Source organism: Rhea pennata, chromosome 1, assembly GCF_028389875.1.
Source record: "Rhea pennata isolate bPtePen1 chromosome 1, bPtePen1.pri, whole genome shotgun sequence".
NCBI lineage: Eukaryota > Metazoa > Chordata > Aves > Rheiformes > Rheidae > Rhea > Rhea pennata.
Genome location: NC_084663.1, coordinates 192,236,245 through 192,261,693, shown reverse-complemented (window position 1 = coordinate 192,261,693; position 25,449 = coordinate 192,236,245). Strand labels below are relative to the sequence as shown.

Sequence of the window (25,449 nt, the reverse complement as noted above, 5' to 3'; positions counted from 1 at the left end):
CATTTTCTTACTTTCTGGATGAGCATAGTATTTTATAGTCATGATGCCCACTTTCTGTCATCAGTCACTTGTAAAAGGAAAGAGTGAGAAAGAGCAAGTTGTTTGGCTGTTTCAGCAGAGGAATTCATGTTGCTAATCTTAATACCACACAAAAATCTAGATGCTGTGTCAACGAAAGGTGATATGTCAAGATACTGCTCTTTAGCAATCTTAAAAATAGAGTTTACACTCCTTTTATAATATAGATAAAACAGATATTACTGCTGTTGTAGGGGGAAGGGGCAAGGAAACACTGAATTCCTGACAGTGGCTTAAAGTATTTATCCAGATCATGTGACAGAAGGAAAATCAAGGAGCAGTGCCATGCATAACTGCTGGAAAGGGTGATAGTGGGCTCGGGTTGGTTCCTGCTGCACCTACATAGCAGCAGCCACATGTTATAATCTAGGGTGTTTTATGCTGTTAGGGCACTGCATGTGTATGCTATCTCTTAGCAGAGAATCTCACTTTTAAGTGTTTTTTAGCTAAACTTGCAGTTAGTCTTTAGGGGACTGTTTTGTTAGTTTACTGACTTCAGTTGCATTTAAAATAATCCCCTCAACAATATAATAAACCCTGTCAAAACCCCAACTGTTTTTGAACACACTCAGCCAGTCACCTAAGAACAAATGAATTGATTTCTCTGTCTTTCTTCTAAAGCTAGAGAGAATGATTCCATTTCTGAAGTAAAGCAACAAGATGAAAGAGCTGAGATAGTAAGTAGACTTAAGAGCTATGCTATCCTTTAATTACATTTAAGCTATTTAGTTACATACTCAAATTCTTTAAGCCATAAATAAAAATTTTTGTCACTTTCATTCTAGGCTCTCTTACTTGGCTATTTTTAAAATTTACTGCTCACAAAACTAAGCTTGCAAAACCTGGCTGTAGGCTATGTGAAAGCATTTTTTTTTTTCATCCTTCATAACTTGGATTCAGCAGCAGTGTGGGTCATTCAAACAGAAATCAACTCTAGGAACTGCAATATGACACTTTGCTGTATGATTGTTAGTACCTGTGTTTTCCTCACTCTTCTCAAAGTTGTGAGAGTTGCTGTTTGTGTTACATTGTCAAAAAAGACACTACACCAAGAGTTAAAATTGAGTATTAATTTCAATTCTTTTGTATTTTTAGGAAAGAGAGGTCCTGCACAATTGTAGTTTTGAACATTAAATGTGGACATTTAATGATTTTTTTGAGACTGAAAACTAAGGGCAGTGCTAATGGAATTCAGTTATGGATTTATATTTCATTCTTCCTACCTGAAACTTCACAGTTAACAAACCAACTGTTGCAAACTAAAAAAACTTTTCTCATTCTTCTAGTTCCTTCTTTTTTTGAGAGACTTATTTATGATAAACTACTGAACTCATTCACTGCCCTTAAGCTGGTTACAGAATTATTGACTGACTTGTTTTCAAGGTATTCAGTTTCTGTGAAAAAATATGCTGCATTTTATTTTAAGTAGTGCAGAATTGCTCATAGTAAATGTTCAGGCTTTAATGTTAAAGTGAGCATTGCTGATAGGCAATGTATGTAACAGATTGACTCTTGGGTTTATAGGTTTCATATAATTTTTGCTCCAAACATGATAAAAATACTGGGAGGAATGATACAAGTATACAGTCCATATCAGAGGCAATAAAGCTAAATGCTGAAGATTTTGGTAAGTATTGATGCTTTACTACTGTTACTGGGCATTTTGTGAAGCAAGATGGAGGATGAAGTTCTGTTATATACTTCGAGCTAATCTTACAGTTTATTTCCTCTGCTAGTTGTGTACTCCCACCTCCTAAGTTGATTCTACTTGTAAAACTAATCTTGCCATAAAGAAGAGGAATCAGTTTCTGATGGGTCAGTGAATTAGATCAGGTTATTACGCTGTTGGATAACTAGATTGGTACTGATGTAAGTGAAGAGGAGTGACTCTGTCTGGAAGTGAGAGATGAAAGAGAAAAAATAGGTCCAGGCTGAAGGGGGAGCAAGACTGCTGTTTCTGGCTATCAGATTGGTTTGTGTTTATGATGCAGTTTCAGCCTAACACTTATTATTCTGTGGTGTGCTTGCTTTTTAATCTTGCTATTCTTTCTGCATTTGTTTCCTCGTTTGTAGTTCAAAACATGAAAAACTCTAGGAAAATGGAATGTTACCCTTTGGAATGAATCAGAAAATACTTGGCCAACAAAAATTGTTTTCATAGTATGTTCTTAGAACACGTTAGTGAAGAAGAGTAAACATAAGCTTTGGCTTTCACTTTTTTGCTGAGAAATGGCAGAAAGCCATTATCAGAAGGATATTATCAGAGAACCTTGTTCAGGATATTTGGGTGTTGTAGTGATAAACATGGGATAGATGGGAAGCTGAAGCTTTGGGACTGTATGTCTCCTCCTTATCTAAATTAAATGAGCTGCCCTAAAATATCGTTAGTAAACATAAATATTGCAAAAGAATCAGTGTAGGAATTGACAAGGGAGGGCTAAGAGTGCTGGAATCAGGAAACATCATTCCTTGCAGAAAGATCTGTGTTACTGTTTTTGTATTTTAGTTTCAAGCACGAAGGAAGAGACAAATTGTTGCTAAATGTAAGTAGTTTATGGTCAGTATAATACTTCTGGAAAACAGCACAGGGCACAAATTTTTCCTTCACTTCCAGAATACCTTATCACAGCCCATAATACACTAGAAAAGCCTAATTAAAATACCTGTAATAAAAAGAAGAGGGAAGAAGAAACTGTGGCCTTTACAGTTCATAATAATGTTTGTAAGTGGTTCTTTTTCTATATGTTCCCCTTTTGATAATATTTAAGTTGGCATTCAAAGATACAATGTTAGAAGAAAGACAGTTTTGTTAACAGATGATTACAAAGTGAAAGGATGTGGGCACAGAATTTGCTCCAGAGGAATGGACTTTTAATCTGGGAAAAGGACTTCCAGTTTCAATCTGTAGTATTACTGCTGCTTCTTTCAGAAATCTTGTTTAGTGATGCCTTCTGCCACTCTGGTTAAAAATAGAAAGGAAAGAGAATCAGTAACTATTCAAGAGATGTGATGAGAGAGGTGATATTATGCCTATAGGTTGGGCATGAGCAGTTACTGGATTGTATTACGAACTGTTGGATATGTGTGACCAAGTATTGAATAATCTTCTAGGGACTTCTAAATGGAAAATCTTTCTAACTCTAGATTATTTAATACTTCTAAATGGGAAAATAGTTCTAAATTAAAGAAAATTTACCTGAAAAAATGCTTATGGAAAAGGTTATGGTATTGGTTATGTGCTTAGAAAAACAGAAGAGGGGGATATTTCAGGGTACTGGATTACAATTTCCGTAATATGAAAAATAAGTTTTCCTGTCTTAAAAAGTACCCTCAGAATAAAAGCTAGCTATCTTTCTGAATGTTAAATATTTTAAAAGGTAAGACTAGTTTCATACATTTGAGAAAGTGATATTTTTATTTTTTTATATGGATTTTCAAGGCTGTCTACCAAAGCTTGGATTTTTTTCATAGAATCAGTAAGGTTGGAAGGGACCTCTGGAGATCATCTAATCCAACCTCCCCGCTCAGCAGGGTCACCTAGAACATGTTAGACAGGGTTACATCCAGGTGGGCCTTGAAGATCTCCAGAGAAGAAGACTCCACAACCTCCCTGGGCAGCCTGTGCCAGTGCTCCGTCACTCTCACAGTGAAAAGATTCCCCCTCACGTTCAGGCGGAACTTCCTGTGCTTCAATTTCTGCCCATTGCCTCTTGTCCTGTCACACGGGACAACTGAAAAGAGTTTGTGCGTGTCCCCCTGACACCCTCCCTTCAGGTACTTGTGCACGTTGATAAGATCCCCCCTCAGTCTTCTCTTCCCCAGGCTGAAGAGGCCCAGCTCTCGCAGCCGTTCCTCACAGGGCCGATGCTCCAGCCCTCTGATCATCTTTTAGCCCTATGTTGGACTCTCTGCAGTAGTGCCATGGTATTTTTGTACACAAACAAAAATCTTCATTATTTTTCTAATATTTTAGCTGATCACTTGGGACCCGTTAAAGCTGGCTAAGCAATTAAAAAAAAAAAGTATTTAAAAACCTTTCTAATATAATCTTATAATACTGTATATCAAAGGAAAAAGCATAGTTTAATAGAATCACCCTTAAATAACAGTTCCCTTAACTCTCAGCTACAGATAAAATTAGGCAGCCCACAATCTGGTATAAACTTCCAAGGAAAAAAAATCTGGAAATTCATCTTGTAAAGTTTCCTACTCAATCTCCTGTCTTGAAAAAGCAAGATTCTTTTGAAAAAAATAGGTTTCATCTTGGAAACCTGCTTAATCACTTCAGTCTTCAGAAGGCTAGGGGCATCTGCATATGTCTCTTGCCTGCTCCTTCCTCCCTCTAACAGTAGCTGTTGGAGAATAACCTACTTTAGAGGTGCATACATTTATCTTCCCACACTTACTCCTGAGTAAAGGTAAATACAGCTTTGGATTTTATGGTAAAAAACACAATGCTGTTTCTCAAGTTATTTCCCATAATTTAATCTTTATTCTGTTTCCTCTCTATCTTATCTAAACTATTTAGAGTCCGAGAAGATATTAGATGGCTCATTTGGAGAGATGGATAGCTTTGAGGATACATTCAGCATGTCTACTAAGTCCAATGGAACCTTTCTGCTGAAGCCAAATGCCTTGGATGAAGTAGAGATATGTGAAATAACCACAGATAAAGTACAAGGAAGGGGGGATGTTGCTTCTGAACAGACTGGCAGATCACAGGAAGTGAAAACTAGCTGGACTGAGAAAAAACACTCAGAAATGAAGGATTCTTTACTTCAGAAAACTGATGAAGATATGAGATATGTTAAACATGCCTATTTAATAGGACAGGAAAAGGAATTGGAGTCACTTAAAATCAAAATAGATATGCAAGATAACAGAATACAGAAATCATCTGAGAACAAGAAGCTTGTGAAAGAAGACCTGTCATCTTCATTCAGTCAGTGGTCTCAGCTAAGCTTATCTGGTCTAGATGTAACTCACTTGGAAATGGCCATGTGTAACCCATCTGACTTAAGTAGTGAGAAAAATTTAGAAGAGAAAGCAATATTAATGACCAAAGAGGATGCTGTAGAAACATCTTTACTGAATACTTCAAGTTTGTTAAAAGCACAAAAGCTGTTGAATGTCAATTTGTCAGAGAAGTGCTATGAAGTAAAAAATTCTGAGAACAATCCAACATTGGAAATACCTCCAGTAAAATCTGAGTCTATGAGTATTCAAGATCCGAAGTTAATAAAAGGATTTGCTGCTGAAAAGGTTTCTAAAGTGAGCTTTTTAGACTGTAATTCTTTTTTAATTGAAAGTACAAATGTCACAGAGTATGCTGTAGTCTACAACAGCAGCTTTTCCAAGCACTTAAAGGCAACTTCTAAATCTGTCATAACTGACGTTCTGTCTCATCCGCTTGTATGTAGCACTGCATCTCCAGATAACTGCAGTGACCTACATTTAGCAGATAGTGAAAATACTCTTGCAAAATCTGACTTTAAAAGGCTGAATATGTTATCCAGCTTGAAAAAGAGATCCAAAAGGTTTATTTATACTATAAATAACACTTTACTGTATCAAGAAGAAAAAATTCAAAAAGAACTAACCTCTGAATCACCTATTCATCCTACATTGCCATCTTCAGAATTTGATTCATTTGAATTTAAAGGTTGTCATGTGACCAGAGATGATGATCAAGGTATATCATTAAGCTTTTTTTCATTGGTGAAGGATTCTCTGTTCACTTATTAAATTATTTATTAGTTATCAGTGATAAAGCAGCTCTGCAACTGACTAGTCTGGTAACCAAGACTTGGAATTGGTCTATTAATGATAATAGTGACAGAATAGCATTAATACTTGCAAATAGCTATCTTACTTAGTCTCAAACTAGTTTCTGGAATAGAAACTTCCAGCTTGAACCATCATTCTAATTGACAAGCTCAGTTATCTCTGCCATTGCTGTTTAGACACCCAGAGTGTCAGTGTTTTCCTGCCTTCATAAATGATTTCTAAGACAGCATAAAGAATGTTACAGTTTTTTGGCTATTTTTCTAAAGTTAGAAGGTTTCAGTTTGTAGATCTGTTTCTTCCAGGAGCACAAGATATTTTTAAAAAGTAAGCATATACTCTTATTTTTAAAAGCTGTTCTTCTTTCAGAATAGTTACTTAATTTTAAGAACTGAAGTATTTGTTTGGAGTTTAAAGCATATCCTTTGTTGAGACAGAAGCAATAGAAGTCGGGTCTTTTCCAATTTTAATTACAACTACAAATCAATTATTTTAAATGATGGCATTAATTGCAGATTACTTGCTTATTTCTGGCTATTAGAATATGATTAGATCAGACAAAGCTCCACTTTTGACGAGACTTTCATATTTGGAAGCAAAAGTGGTATTTATAGTACCAGCATTAAGCATATGTATCTTGTGAATGAGTTAAAATTTTCCAGAAAAATTAATCTGCATTTTTTTTAAGTGATAATCACTTTATTTAACATGTCTATTCTGTAATTTTTTTTGTAGGCTGCTTACTTTCTGCTCAGAGAAAGTATTTGCAATCAAATATCAAGGAAAATAATTTCAGCACTTGTACCATAAAAATGGATATAATAGATAACTCATCTGATAATGCCTTCAATGATAGGCTGAAACAACAGGAGCTGGAAGACATAGGGAAAAATGCAAGACAGCATCAACCTGTTACATCATTAAAATGCTTAGAAGTATCTAATGCTTTGAAAGAAAACATGACAGAATCTTTAAATAGGGAAAGTATTTCAAATATAAAACGTAAAGTTCTAACTTCAGCACGCCTTATGGCAAAGAAGCATTCTAGATTTGTGCCTAAAGGCTATTGCTTAGAGAAAGACAAGGAGGATATGCATATGAGTATTAATGTGAGTGATGGAGCTACTGTACCTCAGTGCCTTAAAGGACAGCTTGCACAGTCTTCTGCTGGTGATAATGAATGCTTCACTGATATGCAGCATGGCACAACATCTGTGACAAACTGTTGTTTCAGTAATACCTCGAGTCAAATCAACTTTGACATAAGTAAGGTCAGTAGTGATTATTGTAATAAAATATCATCTGAAAAAAAGCATGCTACAGAGCAGTTGTCAGTAGTTGAATGTAGAGAAATACTTGCACCTTTGGGAATAAAAGGCTCAGAAAATTGTAATACTGAACTAAAACATGTGAAAAAAATAGATATAGCTTCCTTTTCAGAAATTGTAGCTACCAATCAAGAAACAAAGTCAACTGAAAATGATGAAAACCTGCAAGCAACTGCTTGCAATAATGTAGATGTAGAGAGCACTAAAGAATTGTTGCATTGTATAGCTGATAATTCTTTAAATGAAGTAATTTCTGGAAAAGATAAACAAGCAGCACCAGATCTTTTTGCACAAGATCATTTTGCAGCCATGACTCGAAAAGCAAGACTTTATCTGTCAAAGAAAGTGCCAGAACCTAACATTGAAGATAAACATTACTTAAAGAAGACAAAAGTAATTCCTTCTAAAATTATTGCATCATACAAAGATATATATTCAGTAAAACCTGTATATTTAAACAAAAATCCAAATGAGAACCTAGAACATAAGGAGAGATGGTCAGGAAATCTAAATGCATGCAATTTAAATCTGAGTTTTGGTGGCTTTCAAACAGCTTCCAATAAGCAGATCAAATTCTCTGAAGACAGTATAGCAAAAAGCAAAATGTTGTTCAAAGATATTGAAAATGAATGCTTTGAAGCCTCTTCCATGGCAAGAGTCAGAAATATTTCAGATCAAGTTAAAGAGGCAAATATGTTTTTCTCAGATGTGGAAAGCAAATTGGACAGTAATTTATCTGATTCTTTAGGTTCACAGGCAAGTTTTCTTGAACCTAGGCATACACAGTTTATTCCACATAAAGTTGATCTATGTACAGATTTTCAAATTTGTCAACAAAGTCAACAGTCCTTGCAAGAACCAAATCAAACTCTGACAGCAAGCCAAGAAGCTGAAGTTGCTGAACTTTCTAATATCTTGGAAGAAACAGGCAGCCAGTTTGAGTTTACACAGTTTAGAAAGCAAAGTAACGTGTTACAAAGTCATGTTTCTCAACAGTTTGGAACTGGAGAAACAAATGATACAACAAATGTAGAAAATATTTCTGAAATATGGGAAGATACTGATTTTTGTAATGCTCTTAAATCTGAAAATCAAGCAAAAAACCCCAAGTCTTGTAGTAGGCAGAAAGACACTAATGAAGCATCTAAAATGATGGAATATGAAAAAGAGAATAAAATGCTTTTCCATAAAAATTACAAAGAGGTTACTTTTACTCACTTAGATGGAAATAGAATATCTGATGGTCAAAGCCTTCCAGTGCCTATACAGGAAAATTTCTCTAATTTTGTGGGCTTTACTTCAGCTGGAGGTAAAAAAATAAATATTTCTAAAGCAGCTTTGACCAGGTCTGCAGAGCTGTTCAGGGATGTGGATGATGATAACTATTACTTTAAATCTTCTGAAACTAATACTAGATGCCAGAGTTCGAATGGGCATAAGTCTTCTGACTGGAATTTTTTTGGACACCTGACAAAAGAAAATAGAAGAAAGACAGTTTGTGTTACAAATGTTAAAAGTGTAGGTTCTGATTCCTACACAGATTCAGTTTCCCACCATTCAGAGAAAAAATATGAGGAAAATACTAGTACACCGCTTAGAGGAAATACAGAAAACTGGGCAAAAAGATCAAGAAATGATTATGAAAATGTCAATTTTAGTTGTACTAATAATGTTAGATATTCTGCCTGTGAAATGGAAAACTGTCTATCATCCATTAAAAAACACAACCAGAATCTGAAAACTTCCAAACAGTTTTTGAATCAAGAAGATTGCCAGGTTGAAGGCAGTTTGCAAGAAGATTCTTTAGATGTAATGTGTATAGGAGATGCTAATACAACTGGAGCAAAACATAGTTTAGTTATATCCAATGAAATGGAAAAACTGATTCCTAATCAGAAAGGACAGGAGAGAAATCAAGAAGATAAATTCTTACCACAAAGTTTTCAAACTGCAGCTAATAGTGGTATATCCATTTCTGATGCATCTTTGGATGATTCTGTATATTTACTCAACATAAAATCTTGCAAAAGAGATCTAAGCGTTTCAGAGAACTCTGATAAACGAAAGACAAATAATAAAAACACAGAAGAAGCAGACACCATCCCTGGTAAGAACCTGTCTGTCAACCACAGCAAAATAAAAATAGCCTCATACCATCATCATCAAATACCTTTCCAGCAAGAGATGAATGTGGAAGAAAATGCAGTTAAAGGGAGTTATCCAACTGGCTTCCATACGGCCAGTGGCAAGAAAATAACAATTGCTGATGGATTTTTAGCTAAAGCTGAACAGTTTTTTGCAGAAGAAAATCTTTTTTTAGGAAAGGAACAGAATGACAATTTTGAGGACCCCTTAAGGAAAAGGAGATGTAGTACAGATTGTGTCAGAGACTGTGATTCATGTATTAAAAGTACTGCTCAGTGTGATCCTGAAACACTTAATTTTAGTGAAAATCTTCCTTGTAAAGAAACTGGAGATCAGTTTAAACAGACAGGAGAGCATAGTCCTTTTAAACAAACTGTTATGCTCCATACTGTTCAGAAAGATGCATTTGTTAATATAGGTAAAGATTATGAAAGAAATTTTGGAATTCAACATGCACAAAAAAAAGCTGATGTTAGATTTGGAGAGTCACAATTTCCTGGAAAGAAGAGTGATGCTTTAAGTGGAACTTCATTGTCTGAGGATGAAAAGCTGTTTGCAGAGAGAGACGTGGAATATTCCACAAAAAAGAATGATCATTCAGAAAATAAGCATAATTGTCCTGTGCAATCTGCAGTATCTCTGCACTTAATGAAGATATCAAGTGACCTTGCAGATGATTCTGTGCCTAGAGATGCAAAAACTAGTTTATTTTCTGAGGACAGTAAAAATAAATCTAATCAGTCTCTACTCTTAACTTACTCAAAAAGTAGCTCTTACTTGAATTGTGACAGTAAGGAAATTGACTCAGAGCATCTAGATGAATCTTACTCTGATACAAACTACTTCACAGACACCACAGTTACTGCTCACCCAAAACAGTCCCCAACTGGTCGTCTTGAAGATGAAACTAATTTGACCAGATCAGAAGAAACATCACATAATTTTAATGTTGAAAAACAAATGGATGATCTGAAACCAATTATGATTACTACAGCCAAAGGTAAAGCAATTTCTGTTTCAAAAAATACATTAGCAAGAGTCAGACAAATATTTCAAGAAAACAATGCAGTATCTGTGAAACCTAAATCTGAAACTAATTCAAATACTAATCAGATGGAAAATGCTGCAAATTCATCTTTCATTGTTCACACTCAGTGTCTTGATTCTGCTAAACTCTTAAACACTGCAAAAGGTGAGGTGACTAATTCAGTTGCGTCTCATTTCATTAATGTAAATGAGAATTCTGGTGAAAATGAACACCATGATACAAATACGCTTGCAGATGTAGAGTCTGTTCCGAATTCTCAGATGAGATGCTTTAAGCAGAACATTAAGCTTTTAGGACACTCGCCTATGCTAGATAAGCAGATAAGGCAGTCAGATTCTTCTGTAAGTAATCTTGGATTTTTTAGTACAGCAAGTGGTAAACCGGTACAATTATCAGAAGAGTCATTGAGGAAAGCTAGGCAGCTCTTTTCTGAAATGGAAAATAATAGTTCCTCAGATCTGCGAGAAATACTTTCAGTTGAGGAAGATGTTAATTCTGATGCAAGCACTGAAGCAGTTCCTAAGAAAATGAGGCTAATGTTACCAAAAGGGGGAGAGAATTCCAACACTGAGCTGATTTTACAACCTGCTTTTGGGTTCAGCACTGCAAGTGGAAAGCAAGTAAAAGTCTCTGAAAATGCCTATCAGAAAGCAAAGGCAATTTTAAAAGATTCTGATGACTTTGTAAGCAATAGGCTTGGCATTGCATATCAACTCGATTCAACTAAAGAGAGCAGTCAACCTGTAAAATCTCTAACTGATTGTAGCAATACAGCCAAAATAGTAGATAAAGTGATCTCAGAACCCAAAGTTGAAGAAAGATTCAGTGAAGAACTTGAATTAGAAAGAATCTGCTCGGAGGAAATGAAGCCTCTTGCAAGCACTCACCATGCTAAAATGCCTGAGTACATATTGCACAGCAAGAAAGACAAGCAGTTAACATTATTTAAAAATAGTTTTCAGCAAGAGGAGACCTCATCTCTGGCAGAAGGGCAGCAGAATCTGGAGAAGGAAACAAAGTCTGAAGCAGTTTCATGTAGTACTGTTGCTAAAGCAGGACTGAATATTAACTTTGCATGTTTCCAAACTCCAAAAAATTGCTTGGAAGTGGAGGCTGTAGAAAGTGCAAAAGCTTTTATTGAAGATGATCTTTCAAATTCTGGAGTACAAATTAATGCCACACAATCCTTCAGTGGCAGAATACTGGATAAAATCTTTCAAAATAAGATGTTTGGGAAGAGGCACTTGGAAGGAAATACCTCAGTCGGTAGGTCTTTGTCTTATGTATGTTCAACTTCATACTTCTATTTTGGTGGGTGGTTTTTTGCATATAACAAATTGATACTTTTGTCATCTAGAAATTGAACTTCTGTCTCTTAATATCAACAACAAAGTTTTTGCTGTAAGCAAGGATTCAACTATTCTTTCCAGCCCGAAACGCATAGTACAAGCCAAATTTGTTACTAATAATTCTAAAGCTGTGCAGGTTTTGCTGTTCTGTGAAAGCTCCAGGTGTTGTGTAAAGGTATGGAAAAAAGTTACTACCTCTTTTCTCTCTGAGGAGATAGTCTTAATCTTCCTTCTTTTTGAATAGGCTGTTGTACTACTCTCTGCACAAGCTGTCTTTTTTTTTTTTTTTTTGCATTTAAAAATGAGAAGTAGAGTTTCCATTTTCACCATTTTGTGCCTTGTGAATGAGGACGTGGTTTCACTTACATTCAGACTGCTAGTCCAATTTGAAAAATAGTTGTTGGTCTAAAAGCATGGTTCCTTACTGTCTAAAGCTCATCTATCTCAAGGCTTCAGTGTTAATAACAATGCTTGCACAGTCACTCAAGTTCTGTTCAGGGACCTTGGCTGGCTGAGAAAAGGTCATGGAAGGGATAGGTTGCAGCAGACTCGCTGCCCAACTCCCACAAGTTCTGCTACAAAGGGCCGGGGGGCTAATGCAAGAAAGTTTGAGTAAGTGTGGAAAGGCAGATGGGACTCTACTACTTCATCTTGAATCAGTTTGTGCCACAATGGAACCATACCCTTTGTTATAGCTTCTTTAAAAAGATGTGTGTGTGTTTGTGTGTGTCTGTAAAATATATATAAAAAATTGTGTAAGGGCCCCTTGATTACTGAAAGTATAAAAGAAATAGGTGAGCTGTGGTACTGAAGTCCACATGGTGGACTTCCTGAGACAGACTGTCTCAGGATGTCTGGTAACTTAAGGCTCACAGATTTTGACTTGGAGGGGACAACCTAGTGACCACAAAAAAATCTGCAACAGACATTATTGAATGGTGTCTCAAAACTATTCTTGTTAACACTATATAGTCATCCTGTACAAAAGAAAGCTTTACAAAGCGTGGTAAAGTATCTCTGTATTGGAAAAAAATATTTTTGATATAGAAATGTGATTTGAAGACCTGCTACTTCAGTGTGTTGTGACTTGAATGTTTTATTTAGAAATTGAGTTAACTTATACAATGCTGGGTAAGAAACAGAACTTAAAAGGAAGTTAATCTTTTAAATTTGTGTTTTTATTGTAGGAGAGCCTCCAATTAAAAGACAGCTGCTACCTGAATTTGACAGAACAAAGAATCCTGCCAAATCTTTGAAAGCTTTGAAAAGCACCCCTGATGGTAATTTTAGCATTCTTGTGTCCTAAGAAATAATTTAGTGTCAGGTATTAGCTTTCGAATTTTTCAATTTGCAATAAACTAACAAAGCAAGATTGTTCAACTGTTTCTCTTACCAATATAGTCACAAAAAAAATCAAGGAAGCTGCTATGATGATGTCTCTGCTGACTTGAAATCACATGATTAATTGCATACCTTTATCATAGTATCTAAATATACTAAAAAAATATTATTACTTCAAGAATACTGTTTTATTTCCAACATGGTAGGAATTGGTAGGATATCCTGTCAATATTGCCTGTCAATAACTACATTCCTCACAAATTATTGTATGTTAAGATCATCAATACCTTTTCTTTTTCCTGTAGATGTAGGTTTTAATTATGAAATTATAGATCAATATATTCTTCCAACTGAGTTTGGGATTTTGAGATTTGAGATTGTGAGAAATTGGATTACCTACCATTCCTACCAGTTCCAATACCATCTCCATTTTGGTTTATTCTCAGACAGCTATTCTCTAACCTAGATTCTTATCTGCATTGCTCATTACAAGAATCTGGAAAACCTCACCTTCCTATTCCTTTGGATAATGTGGATAGCTTTTCTCTTGAAGCTGTGGAAAGATTTGGTCATGAATGGTTCTAATGTTGTTCTGATACACAGTTCAGTTCTGGTCCACCTTTACTGTCCATTTAAGGAAGTACCTTCCGTGCTAGGCTACTCCCAAGGGAATTGCATCAGATTCAGGAAAAAAAATGTAATCCTTTTAATATTTCATGGGAGATGCAAAACAGTTTTCTTGAACACATGATTCCAGTGCTCAGTTTCTTGGATTTTTGATCAGCACATACTGCTATCAATAAAGTTGGCTTCCCTTTGGCATTGCAGTAGCATCAAGAAAGTCCACAGTTATAACAGTAACTATAATGATTTACCTACATTAGAGTGTAGAGTGAGTTCTGTCACTAGATACTGGGTTCTTAGAAAACTAATCTTTTGAACAAATTCATTGTCTCCTGAACGCAATCTTAAATCTGTTCTAAACATAAGATTGGTGGTTCAAAGAAAATTTTGTATGGAACTTGTAACTTGCTGCCAGAGAACAATTTTGTACCCTGCATCTGTAAGTACTATCTTACCCTGCAACAGAACCTGGACAGTGTTACTCTGTATGGTGGAACAACTGAAAACAGTTCTTCTATCTCAAGTACAATCTTTCCTCTGACTCCTAGGTGACATGGCATCTATGACTTCTCATCTGAAAACTCTTTTTCATAGCCTAAATGCAGAGCACAAATCAATTTTAAGTTCCAGGTGGACATGATTTAAATATCTTGATAAATCCAAGATAGGCATGTTGTTTAGAATAATGGAAGGAAGAGAACCTGATTTGTGCAAACATGCTCTCTTTCTTGCAAGGAAAGATTAAAAATAAATAAATTGCTAAATGAGTTCTTAATTGAATAGGAAGCTTACCTGGAATTAAATATCCCCTAAACATTCCCCTACCAGGAACCCAAAACATCTTGCACACTCACAAATGAGAAATGAGAGTTCAGCCTTTTAGTCACTTATCTTTTAGATCTGTTTGTAACCAGTATGAACAAGAATTGGAGCTCAATAGGAGATGGCATCCAGTTATGTGGCTTTTAACCTGTATTGTAACTGTCCCAGACCTTAAATAAAACCAGTCAGAACTCCTACGTGACCCCAGACATGCTGAGTTTGATTTTGCTTCCCATGGTTTCTTAAGATGGCTGCCAGTCTATTCATACCTATTTATTGCTTGCCAAGTGTTTTGACAGCCAATGAGGCGAAATAATGTGCTCCTAAATCTTTCTTATTTGTCATGTTAGATGACATGTAGCTGAAGGTTATCTTTAGAATGATCTTGCTCAGTTTCTCATTTTCCAGAGAGAAGAATCTTTAAGATTTACATTTCTAAGTTGAAAAAAAAATCAAACATGAAGGGCTAATCTTGCATTTTGCATCAGCATTTAAATTATCAAGTATTTTGAACTATGTATTATCATGAAAGAAGAGAACTCTGTTGTTGCTTGAAAATGTACTTTGCATTTATGATGGCTTATCACCAGAATACTGAAAATTCTGTTTCCTTCATTTTAGCCACAGCAAGATTTTTTTTGAGAACCTGTCATCCTTCTAGTGTCAAACTCTCTCTGTTAGGAGTCTAATTTGTGTTTGTTGGTCTGTAACTATCTGCGTATCTTCGATTTAGTCAATAAGGGTAACTGTAATGCTTAGATCAAACAGATGTTGGCAAAATATCTGGTCTTGGCCATGTGGAACATGTGAAATGAGCAAGAGCACTGCGTTCCAGAGGATGCTAGTTACTGAACTGGTAAATGGAAATAATATTTTTGGTAGCAATCAGATTATGAAAGACAAATTTGTGCTATAAAAAATTTTTAATATTCGGAACAGTTAAATAAAATTGCTTTTTCCTTCTGTAAGTAGTTTCTAGGTGTAATGTTGAAAAAAAAAGTTCAGATATCAAGGGTTATTCTCATAGTAAGATTAGCCCTGGAAGTGTTAAATGTTTTGTGCCTAACTGTTTTTTCTATATTTTTGTTCATCAAAGATAAACTAGGAAAACAAAAATGGCTTTCTCAACATCAAAGACATTTTATACAAATATTTTATTGGAAAAAAAAATAGGATGAAGCACTGTTTTAACCCAATCTGCAAACTTGTCTTTTTATGTATTAACATTATAAATTTATAGAATATCCATCTATGTACTATTTCAAACTTTTTTTTTCTAATTACAGGAATTTTCAAAGACAGAAGAAAATTTATATACCACGTTCCTTTAAAACCTGTAACTTGTGGACCTTTTGGGTGAGTAATTTATATTATATTTTGGTGTTTCTTAAGACCTTGCAGTTTCTTGGGACTTTTTTAATGTATGGTAGTAACTTGCTACCCAACTTTCTAAAAGACTAATCAATTTTACTTCAAAATAAATACATCAAATTACCATATGACATGTATTGCTGCAGTAATTCACTAAGAGGAAAAACAGAAGCTTTGCACTTATTTCTATTTTCCCAGTAGAGGCAAATTAAGTATTCAGTTTTTAAAATGTCAAAGACTAGGTAACGTTCTATCTTTTTATTGACATGGTGTTGAAAGTCAATTTACTAAATTAAGAATATCAAAATTTTTATGAAGATTTTTTGTTCAGGAGGTTGAACCTGTATGCTTAAATGTTTTTTGCCTCTGCAGTGCCACTAAAGAACGACAAGAAGTCAAGAAGCCTACCTTTACTCTATCGGATCAAGAGTTTAAAGGATTTAAATCTAAATCTGCTATTTTTCAGCACAGTGCACTAAGACAGTCTTCCAGTGATACTTCAGGGTTTTCTACTCCACATAAGGCCTTGGCTGAAGAGACTGAAGAAACAAAAACCTTGTACAAACCTGGCAAAACTGTTAAAACTTTTATTCCACCCTTCAGAACAAAGCTGACTTTCTCTACAGATCAACAAGAGAGCAGCAGCAGATGTGACTCACTGACTGGCAAAAATATGAACAAAGAGAGGGAAATAAATCAGATCACCATTGAACAAAACATTGCTGCAGCTCACCATTCCCAATCAGAGGGCAGCAATTACATCCAGCAAGCAGCAGACGCTGACTTAGAAAATGGCAATTCAGGTATTTTCAGATTTTGATTGCTTACCTACTACAAATACTAACAATCAGGATTTGACCTTTAAGGGCTTTGCACATTGTCAGACTTCTATTTTCTTTATGAGCTTTTGTTTCCTGATTTCCCTACAAAATACTTTATGCTATGCTCATAATATGGCATATGCATCTTGAAAGTTAATAACAAACATGAGCAATTTGTTTTCACACACTGTTTCAGGAACAAATGTTTAAGATGTTATGTTTCATTTGATATTGCAATTATACATGCACACACATGTGGCTGACTGTAACATTTTCAAAGCAGCAGAGTTTAAATGCTCTGCTCTTCCACTGGTATATGGACTTGCTTATGCCTTCTAGCCTCTCTAGAACATTCCAGTATGTATAACTTAAGTAATTATTAAAATCAAATAATTTGGATTTCTTCGGAAGGACTTATGAATATGCTTAAACATATGCATAAGCGTTTCCAAAATTAGATCTCCCATTTACAGGTCAGAATCTCAGGATTACAGACTTTTTAGTCATCATCTACCTATTTCTTTTTGTTTGATGTTTTCTATGAACATAGAGTTCAGTCTGGGGAAAAGTATGTGGTGTTTAGTTCAGGAACTGCAGTTCATTTCATGTCAATGTTTTTCAAATACCTTAAGTAAACACTGCTTTTTATATGCTTTACAGTTTGAATATTTAGACCATTGCAGATTCTAAAGATCTGTGTAGTGACTTGAAAAAATTGCATTTTTGAATCTCTTTTTATTGTATTACTATCTTTGATAATATTGTAAGTGGGTTTTAATGATCTTTTTTATTTTTGTAGTTATAAGCAAGATGATGACAAATCTCCACTGTGCGAGAGATCTGCAAGAAATGAGAATCAAAAAGAAATATAAACAAAATATTAGCTCACAGCCAGGCAGTCTTTATGTGATAAAAACGACTGCAAGAAATAGAATCTCTCTGAAAACTGCTGTAGAAGAGAAGTCTCCTAGTACTTACTCTGCAGAACAGGTATATTCATACATTTATACTGTGCGTCTTTCCAGAGTCTCTTCCTTAAAACAGGCAAACAAAACCTTTTGAGTAGATACATTTAAGTAAAATATGCATCTTACTCAGTTTCAAGGTAAGTACAGTAGCTATTATACCAATTGCTACAGCTTCTTAAGGAGTTTTGTGTATTCATAGTTTTTAAGTATATTCCAAATAACAAGAATCTTATAAGTTTCTGTAACATAACCATCAAATGAGAGAAGCAGAGCAAGGAAAAAGATCCACCAGTGAGCGCAGTCAATGACCTTAGGCCATATAAAGAGATGTTTTAAGATAAGCTTTTCAACACTCAGTTAAAATTTTCGTTGAGCTGAGTCAATACCAAAAATCTCTCACTTTTGGCACAATAAAGGTGCAAATGTTGTTGAATTTTTTTGAAATCCTTTTTAAAAGCATGCATTTGCAGCTATACTTTACAAAAATAATTGTTGAGAGCTCCTCCATTCTTCTTGGATTACATACAAAATAACAAGGTCAGATAAAAGCTGACTCAAGCTCAAGGAGATATTTTATGTGAATTTGTAGCATTAGATGTAAAAAACAGCTGAATTCTTACTATATTGTCATTATTCTGTCTTTTTATCTAATTTTTTGCAGCTCTATACATATGGTGTTTCAAAACATTGCATACAAGTTAACAGTGTGAATGCAGAAGCTTTTCAATTTCTCATGGAAGATTTTTTCAGTATGGAGGATTTACTGACTGGAAATGGGGTGCAACTTGCTGATGGAGGATGGCTAATACCAACAGATGAGGGGAAAGCTGGAAAAAGGGAGTTTTATAGGTACTTTTACTTATGAACTTGAGGCCAGTGTGCTATTTTAGTTTTCAATTCTCTTTTTCCCTAAAATAAATTCAACAAATTATCTTTTAAAGCCTCTGGCTACTTTTTTTTTTTTTTTTTTACCATGCATTTTTAGTACATCTCTGTTATTGTAACTATATAGACTACTGTTAATTAAAATCACTGTTCTTGATCTTAATTGAGCATTAAGTAAAACAAAGTCAATTCAAAAAATTTCCAGAGTTTTTTCTATAGCATGTATAGTCTAGAAAAATGCTACTCTTTGACTAGTTTAGCCTTTTACCATTTTTGTTCGTTTAATAGTATTAATAGGTTGTGATTTTTTTTTTTTCAAGTGGAAAAGGATTTATCTCTGTTAGGCTTAAGAGTTTGGAAGGCTGGTGAAAGAATGAAGGCTGGATTTTAGGGGTGGGAGCAGAAGTTGTTTAAGGTTTCTTTGGCAGGACAAGGCTGGAAACGTTTTTTAATGATGAAGTTTTTAAAGCTGACTTACATAAAGAAACTGAGTTTGTAGCATGATTTGAAGGAAGACAAGATTCCACTGGTAGACCTTTCACTGATTTATTCAAGCTTTCTTTGAGTATATACATAAGAAGCAAAAAAGTGTACAAACAACCTCACTCTTCCTGGTCCATCTTCTATTCCTGGACATTTAAGAACATTTAAGATAAACACTCAATACTTTTTCCAGTTTATGCCCTACCCACTTTCATAAAAATTATTTTATTTTGCTGTAAGCAAATTTATACATTAAGTGCAACTTTAGCAAAAGTATGTTTAACGGAAAAGGAACTATTGGTGTACTGTCTCAGCAAAACTTCAGAAAATATTGGCAAGTAAAATTAATTTCTGGAGTTTTCCTCAGTCAATTTGAGATTTTTTTTTCAAGTCAGCATGGCTGTTGGTTTGTGTTCACCCAAATACTCAAGCCAGAGACCTGTACTTGAGCAGTATTTGTAGTTAAGCATGTGTTACCAACATATGTAATATCAGAATGAAGATATTGGCAGCATCTGCTTTCCTGTACCAAAATACAACAGAGATTAGGTCTGTTCCAAGCTCCAGTACTGCTTTCGTTTGCAAATCTGAGTTTGGGCTAGTGAAGTTGGTGCCAATATAGGGAAAATTGAGGTGGAGTACAGATGTTTACTTCTGTGTTGTAATTTGCAGTTCCTCTTGGAAAAAGTACTTTCTTGCCCTCCTCAGTGAATCAGGATTGTTGCTGACTTTTCCCCATGTGACTTCAGGAAATATTTTTGGTGCTGACAGTGTTTGTTCATGTTCATCTTGGGAGAACTGTGCCCATACCAAATAACTATGCAGTAAGGAGTGTTCTCAAGATCGAGTGCTAGAATTTACAGAATGATAAAGCAGGTTAGGTTGGAAGGGACCTTCAGTGATCATCCAGTCCAAGCCCCTGTTCAAAGCAGGTCTATTTAGATCTGGTTACTGAGGGACTTGTCTAGCTGAGTCTCAATTATCTCCAAGGATAGTGATTCCACAGCCTCTCTGGGCAGCCCATGCTAGTCTTAAAAAAAAAAAAAAAAGTTCTGACTAGACACAAGGATTATGTTCCAACTTCTGTTTTCTCTCATCCTATTGCACACACTTCTGAGAAGTCACCCTCTCCATATCCTCCAGTCAGGTCTCCTCTTGTCCTTCTCTTCTTAATGCTGGACAAATCTAAGTCTCTTAGCCTTTCCTCATATGTAATGTACCTGGCCCCCTGGATCATCAGGGAACCATCTTGGTGGCTATCTGCTGGATTTGCTGCAGTATACCATTACCTTTATGTCAGAGAGCCCAAAAGTAAACACAGTACTCCAGATGGAGTTTCACAAATGCCAAAGAGAGGAGAAGGATCACACCTGCTGGCTTCACTCTTAACAATATGGCCCAGGATGCAGTTGGCCTTTGCTGCAAAGACACCCTGCTGGCTCATGATCATCTTGTTATTCACCAGGACCCAAGATTCTTTTCTGCAAAGATGTTTCCCAGACACACAACCCCAGCCTGTTACTGTTAATGCGAGGTTATTCCATCCTAGGTGCAAAAATTTGCTTTTCTTAATTTTTGAGATTCCTGTTAGCACATTTCTCCAGCCTGTTCAGGTCCATTTGAATAGCAGCCTTGCCTGGAAAGTAATCTTCCAGTTTTCACAGTAGTAGTTTTTGTTATTGTTGCCTATGTAGATATACTGAATGCGATGCTAGAGAAAAACATGTTAAAGTAAAAACTTAGACTGGATTTCAGATTAATTTATTAATAATTCATTTGCAGAGCCCTCTGTGATACTCCTGGTGTGGATCCCAAGCTAATAACAGAGGCGTGGGTTTACAATCACTATAGGTGGATTGTGTGGAAGTTGGCAGCCATGGAAGTGTCTTTTCCACATGAATTTGCTAACAGATGTTTGACACCAGAAACAGTGTTGTTGCAATTAAAATATAGGTATGGAGTTGTAATTTGTGATACTATATGCTTTCTGTTTATAATATTAAAAAATAAGTACATCTACATTATTTATTTGAATGCTTATGTTGTTGAGCTTACTTATATCAATATTAAATGTATTGCATTTTATTTGCTAAAATTTTATAAGCTTCACTTTGCTGCAATGATGTTAAAGCCTGTATTTGATTTAGCAATTGATTGCTACTATCCTTTTAAAGGAAAGCAATTGTGTTGGATTTTCTATGTTTTAACAGTATGTCATGGGTTCTTTTTTCTTGTAGATATGATTTGGAAGTTGATAGAAGTAAACGATCAGCAATCAAAAAAATAATGGAGAAAGATGATACAGCAGGTAAAACACTCATACTGTGTATTGCTAAAATCATATCACTGAATACCATTGTATCTCCTAGCAGTAATAATAAGAGTACGGAAAGTAAAAAAGAAGCAGCGATAATTGAAGTTACTGATGGCTGGTATGGGATTAGAACTCTGGTGGATCCGCCTCTCAAAGCATTCTTGCATAGAAGGCGACTGACTGTTGGTCAGAAGATCATTGTACATGGAGCAGAACTTATTGGCTCTCAGGATGGATGTACACCACTGGAAGCACCAGATTCGCTTATGCTAAAGGTAAAATGAATTATTAGTTCAGCTTGGTTGGATATATATGAGAGATGTGATGGATGATTTTTACTTGGGCAGTACTGTAAACCAGATGGAGTTCTATGGTCAGACAAAAGTGTTGTCAGTTTAATATCCAGATTGCTAAGATATGACACAGGGCAGTTGCCACTATTCAATAGAGTAGGAAGAGAAGTTTATGGCACACAAAAAAGAAAAAAAAAATCTGTCAAGATATCTGTTGCATGTTTTGTCAGCTCCAAATCCTTAAGCTGGTGAAACGCCAAGTTACAAAAAGTATCTATCCTTCATAGACAATATAGAAGCCTGAGGAAGAATGGAGAGAAAGTCTGAGAAAGGATGAACTTGGGAGTGGGGATTGACTTGTCTGGGGACAGTAAAGTGCTGTGTAAAATTTCAGATTTTTCTATGCTAGAATAAAGCAATGGCTTATATTTCATGGATATTCATTTCTTAGAGAAGTTTAACTTATCAAAATATTAACACCTGCCTAAGATACATTTTTGAATATGAAAAGAAATCCTGCAATGAGGATGTAGTATGTTCAGGTGCAGGAATAAGAAATCTTTAGTGTAAAAATATTCTTCCCTCTAGTTTGTTGGTCGTCTTCTTGACTTATCAGTGACAGTTTTTCATTCAGCATTGAACTTATTCAGATTTCAGCAAACAGTACTCGATGTGCACGATGGCATGCAAAGCTTGGATTTCATCGGGATCCCAGACCTTTTCCTTTGCCTTTGTCATCACTTTACAGTGAAGGTGGTGCAGTGGGGTGTGTTGATGTAGTTGTTCAAAGAACTTACCCTATTCAGGTATGGTACAAGTATTTTATAAATCTAATAGATTCCGTTAGCTCTAACTTGTCCAAATAGGGTAGAGGGATAGTATAGTGGTTATCACATCTGCTTTACACACTGAAGTCCTGGGTTCAAGCCCCAGTGGAACCAGCACCAGGAAATCTTTGGTTGGACTAGATGATCTCCAGATCATTCCAACCTTACTGATTCTGTGTTATAGCATGAAATGTCCAACCCAATTTGCCCTATTCATAGCATACAATATCCATGCAAATAATTTAAATATTTAGAACTATTTGTTAGAATAATTTTTCTTGAATATAACTGGTTATATTGTGTAATTTCTATTATTTATACTATTACTGAAAATACAATTCAATTATTATGTACTTGCCTTTTATAACAGACCTAACTACAAGGAAAAAAAGGTTTTTAAAATGTTTTCTGTGGTAGTTAGTTAACTTAATGTTAGCAGTGTAATCAGGGTACAACATTCATATTTTGATAACTTTTCCCAGAGTATGTTACATTTGGCATGTACGTGTAGAGTTTTTAATTTCCTTAGTATTTGTTTTCTAAACTGTTATTTACATGTTGGTCAATGTGGCATGAATTCTACAAAGATAGTATCAATATTTGTTTGGGTCATTATTTTGATATTTAGATCACTATTTCAATGGAGGAAACTGCAACACTCCTTATGTGGACTCCCTGATAGAACTAACATTTATTTAGGTCACAGAAAGGAGACTGTAATCTTTAGCCTCATCGCAGTAAATGGCTTTAAGGCTGGGGGGATAAGTGGTGCTTTGTATTTTATCTCCTCAAGAGATCAACTTGCTGATATAGGCTTTTTTTTTCTTTTCCTGAAACATGGAAAATCTTGCTCAAACATCCCAAACAGATCAAAATGGTTGGAAGACCTAGGTTATCTGTCTCCTTTTTACCTGAAGAGTTAAGTGGTCTTTGACCCACAGTAACCCTAATTTGAGGTATCATACTGTGTATAGCAGAGGAAATAATAAAGCATGCATTTAATGAGACAGGCAGGGCCTATTTCAACAGTTCACTGCTTCTGAAGGATTAGTCCTTCATCCCCTCTTCATCTTGCTCCTGGCTATACTGTCTTGCTGTTTCTTTATGCTAAATCTGGAGCTCTCCTGACCCCCTTGCTTAGCTAATTTAGTTCACTAAACCAAAATAAAACTAAATTAGCAAAGAAACAAACTGCTTTTTATTGGAGTAGCAAACTAACATGCTCTAGTGAGGGTCAGATAGCACTAAAGCCAGTGCAAGGCAGGGGACAAGCCTGCAGAGCAAAGAGCAAGGGAAGGGGCTGAAGACTATCACTTTCAGCAGCAGTGGCCTCTTTGTTTTGCTCGCCTACCTCTTCAAACCATGCACTTAAGGCATCAAGCAAAACAGTTCTGACAGAACTGTGGATGAGGCTATAAACCTATGAAAACACTTCAAGCAGAAAAAGTTTAATGGCAATGAGAGAGCAGCACTGTAGTTCCTTTACAGCATCTAATCCAGCATATTAATGTAGACTGTACAGTTGAAAGAGAGATAAATTGGGTAGAATGCAGTTCTGGTATTTTTTCCACCATTGAGTTTAATATTTTTTATCTAAATATATCTACAAGAGGGATTCAGGTATCTTCTAAATTACATCATTGATATCTATTATGATAAACTATGATTCTTTTTTTCAGTTGTTATATGTAGGCTTCACTTCAACTGCTCTATTCTGTCTGTAAATCTTTATCTAGATTTACCTACCAAGGCAGTGGGTTTTTGTCTTTTATATATAATACTGAAAGTATTACATAATAATCAGCTTTCAAAGCATTTTTGCTTAACAGTCAGTATTAGAAGGAAGTCAAATGAGTTTAAAGAAATTTGATTTTTGTTTGAATATTTTTATTTCAGTGGGTGGAGAAGACGTCAGCTGGCTCATACGTGTTTCGTAACAGCCGAGCTGAAGAAAGGGAAGCTGCCAAGCATGCAGAGGATCAACAAAAGAAACTGGAAGCTCTGTTTGCAAAAATCCAAGCAGAATTTGAAAAGGATGAAGGTAAAGCTTTCATTGCTTCAAAACATGCAATGAGAACACAAAAATACAAAAACGTGAGGGTTGTTTGTTTGTGTTTGTTTGGTGTTTTGTTTTTGTAGGTATGGAATAATTTAGAACAATCTAACAAAATCCTCTCTGACATTAGGGAAGAGGAAAATGGAAGGGAGGGATGGAATTGAGGTGTTCGTGTTTGTGGTGTTCAATACTTACTTTCTATGTATTAAGACCTTCCAGTGTAAAACAACTATATGCTTACTTGCTTGGCTTTGAGGCTATCTCTAAGACTCTACAAACTTGCTGGTAGCCAGGCTACTAAAAGTTACTATTGAGGTAATGCTCAGGAAGATGCTACAGGGCTACAATATTCCTAATTCCATCCTCTTCAAAGATTTGACGGTGTCAGGCTTGTTCTAGAGGTCGGCACTGCTTAGGGACTATCTCAATAGATGTGAGCGCCAAGTTACTGAGCACTTGATATCTTTCCTAACAAATCATCATGGGATTGTGGTCAATGGGATTACACTGCACAGCCTTGCCAGTAATTTCTAGTAGTAGTTTCAGGTTTGTTGTTGCTACAAATGCTGCAGTTGACTGCTGTTTGCTACAACCTCATTAAGCTCACTGCTGCACCAGAAATGTGTATTTTTACAAATCAAAGATTGGTTTGTAACTCTAGACTTCCTTGATATGACCTTCCACGTATCAGTTACCTCACTGCTTTGGTTCATGATTGGTAAATTAATCAGTACTGGAGCCTACTATTTGAAGTCTGCTATGCTGAGAGCATTCACCAAAATGCTAGCAGCAAAACTGATTTACCTAATGATTAGTGTTCTATCCCTTTAATGGAATAAAGTTAACTTGCATTTTAGTTTGTGTCCTAAGGAAAGGAGGTTGTGTGTGTGATGATGGGGACTCACCAGTGGG

The 25,449-nt window shown here is 35.5% G+C and overlaps 1 protein-coding gene across 1 annotated transcript in view; it reads left to right on the top strand.

The window, feature by feature from the left end:
- BRCA2 (BRCA2 DNA repair associated) overlaps positions 1-25,449 on the top strand; it is a 41,332-nt gene that overhangs the window by 5,424 nt on the left and 10,459 nt on the right. Inside the window, exons 7-20 of the mRNA XM_062567126.1 lie at positions 700-755; positions 1,603-1,705; positions 4,607-5,770; positions 6,598-7,465; positions 7,634-11,649; positions 12,920-13,012; positions 15,806-15,875; positions 16,263-16,693; positions 17,511-17,701; positions 18,341-18,528; positions 20,830-21,000; positions 21,285-21,636; positions 22,305-22,460; positions 24,378-24,522. Of these exons, the coding sequence (XP_062423110.1) occupies positions 700-755; positions 1,603-1,705; positions 4,607-5,770; positions 6,598-7,465; positions 7,634-11,649; positions 12,920-13,012; positions 15,806-15,875; positions 16,263-16,693; positions 17,511-17,701; positions 18,341-18,528; positions 20,830-21,000; positions 21,285-21,636; positions 22,305-22,460; positions 24,378-24,522 (8,004 nt within the window). The remainder of the gene's footprint in view (positions 1-699; positions 756-1,602; positions 1,706-4,606; positions 5,771-6,597; positions 7,466-7,633; positions 11,650-12,919; positions 13,013-15,805; positions 15,876-16,262; positions 16,694-17,510; positions 17,702-18,340; positions 18,529-20,829; positions 21,001-21,284; positions 21,637-22,304; positions 22,461-24,377; positions 24,523-25,449) is intronic.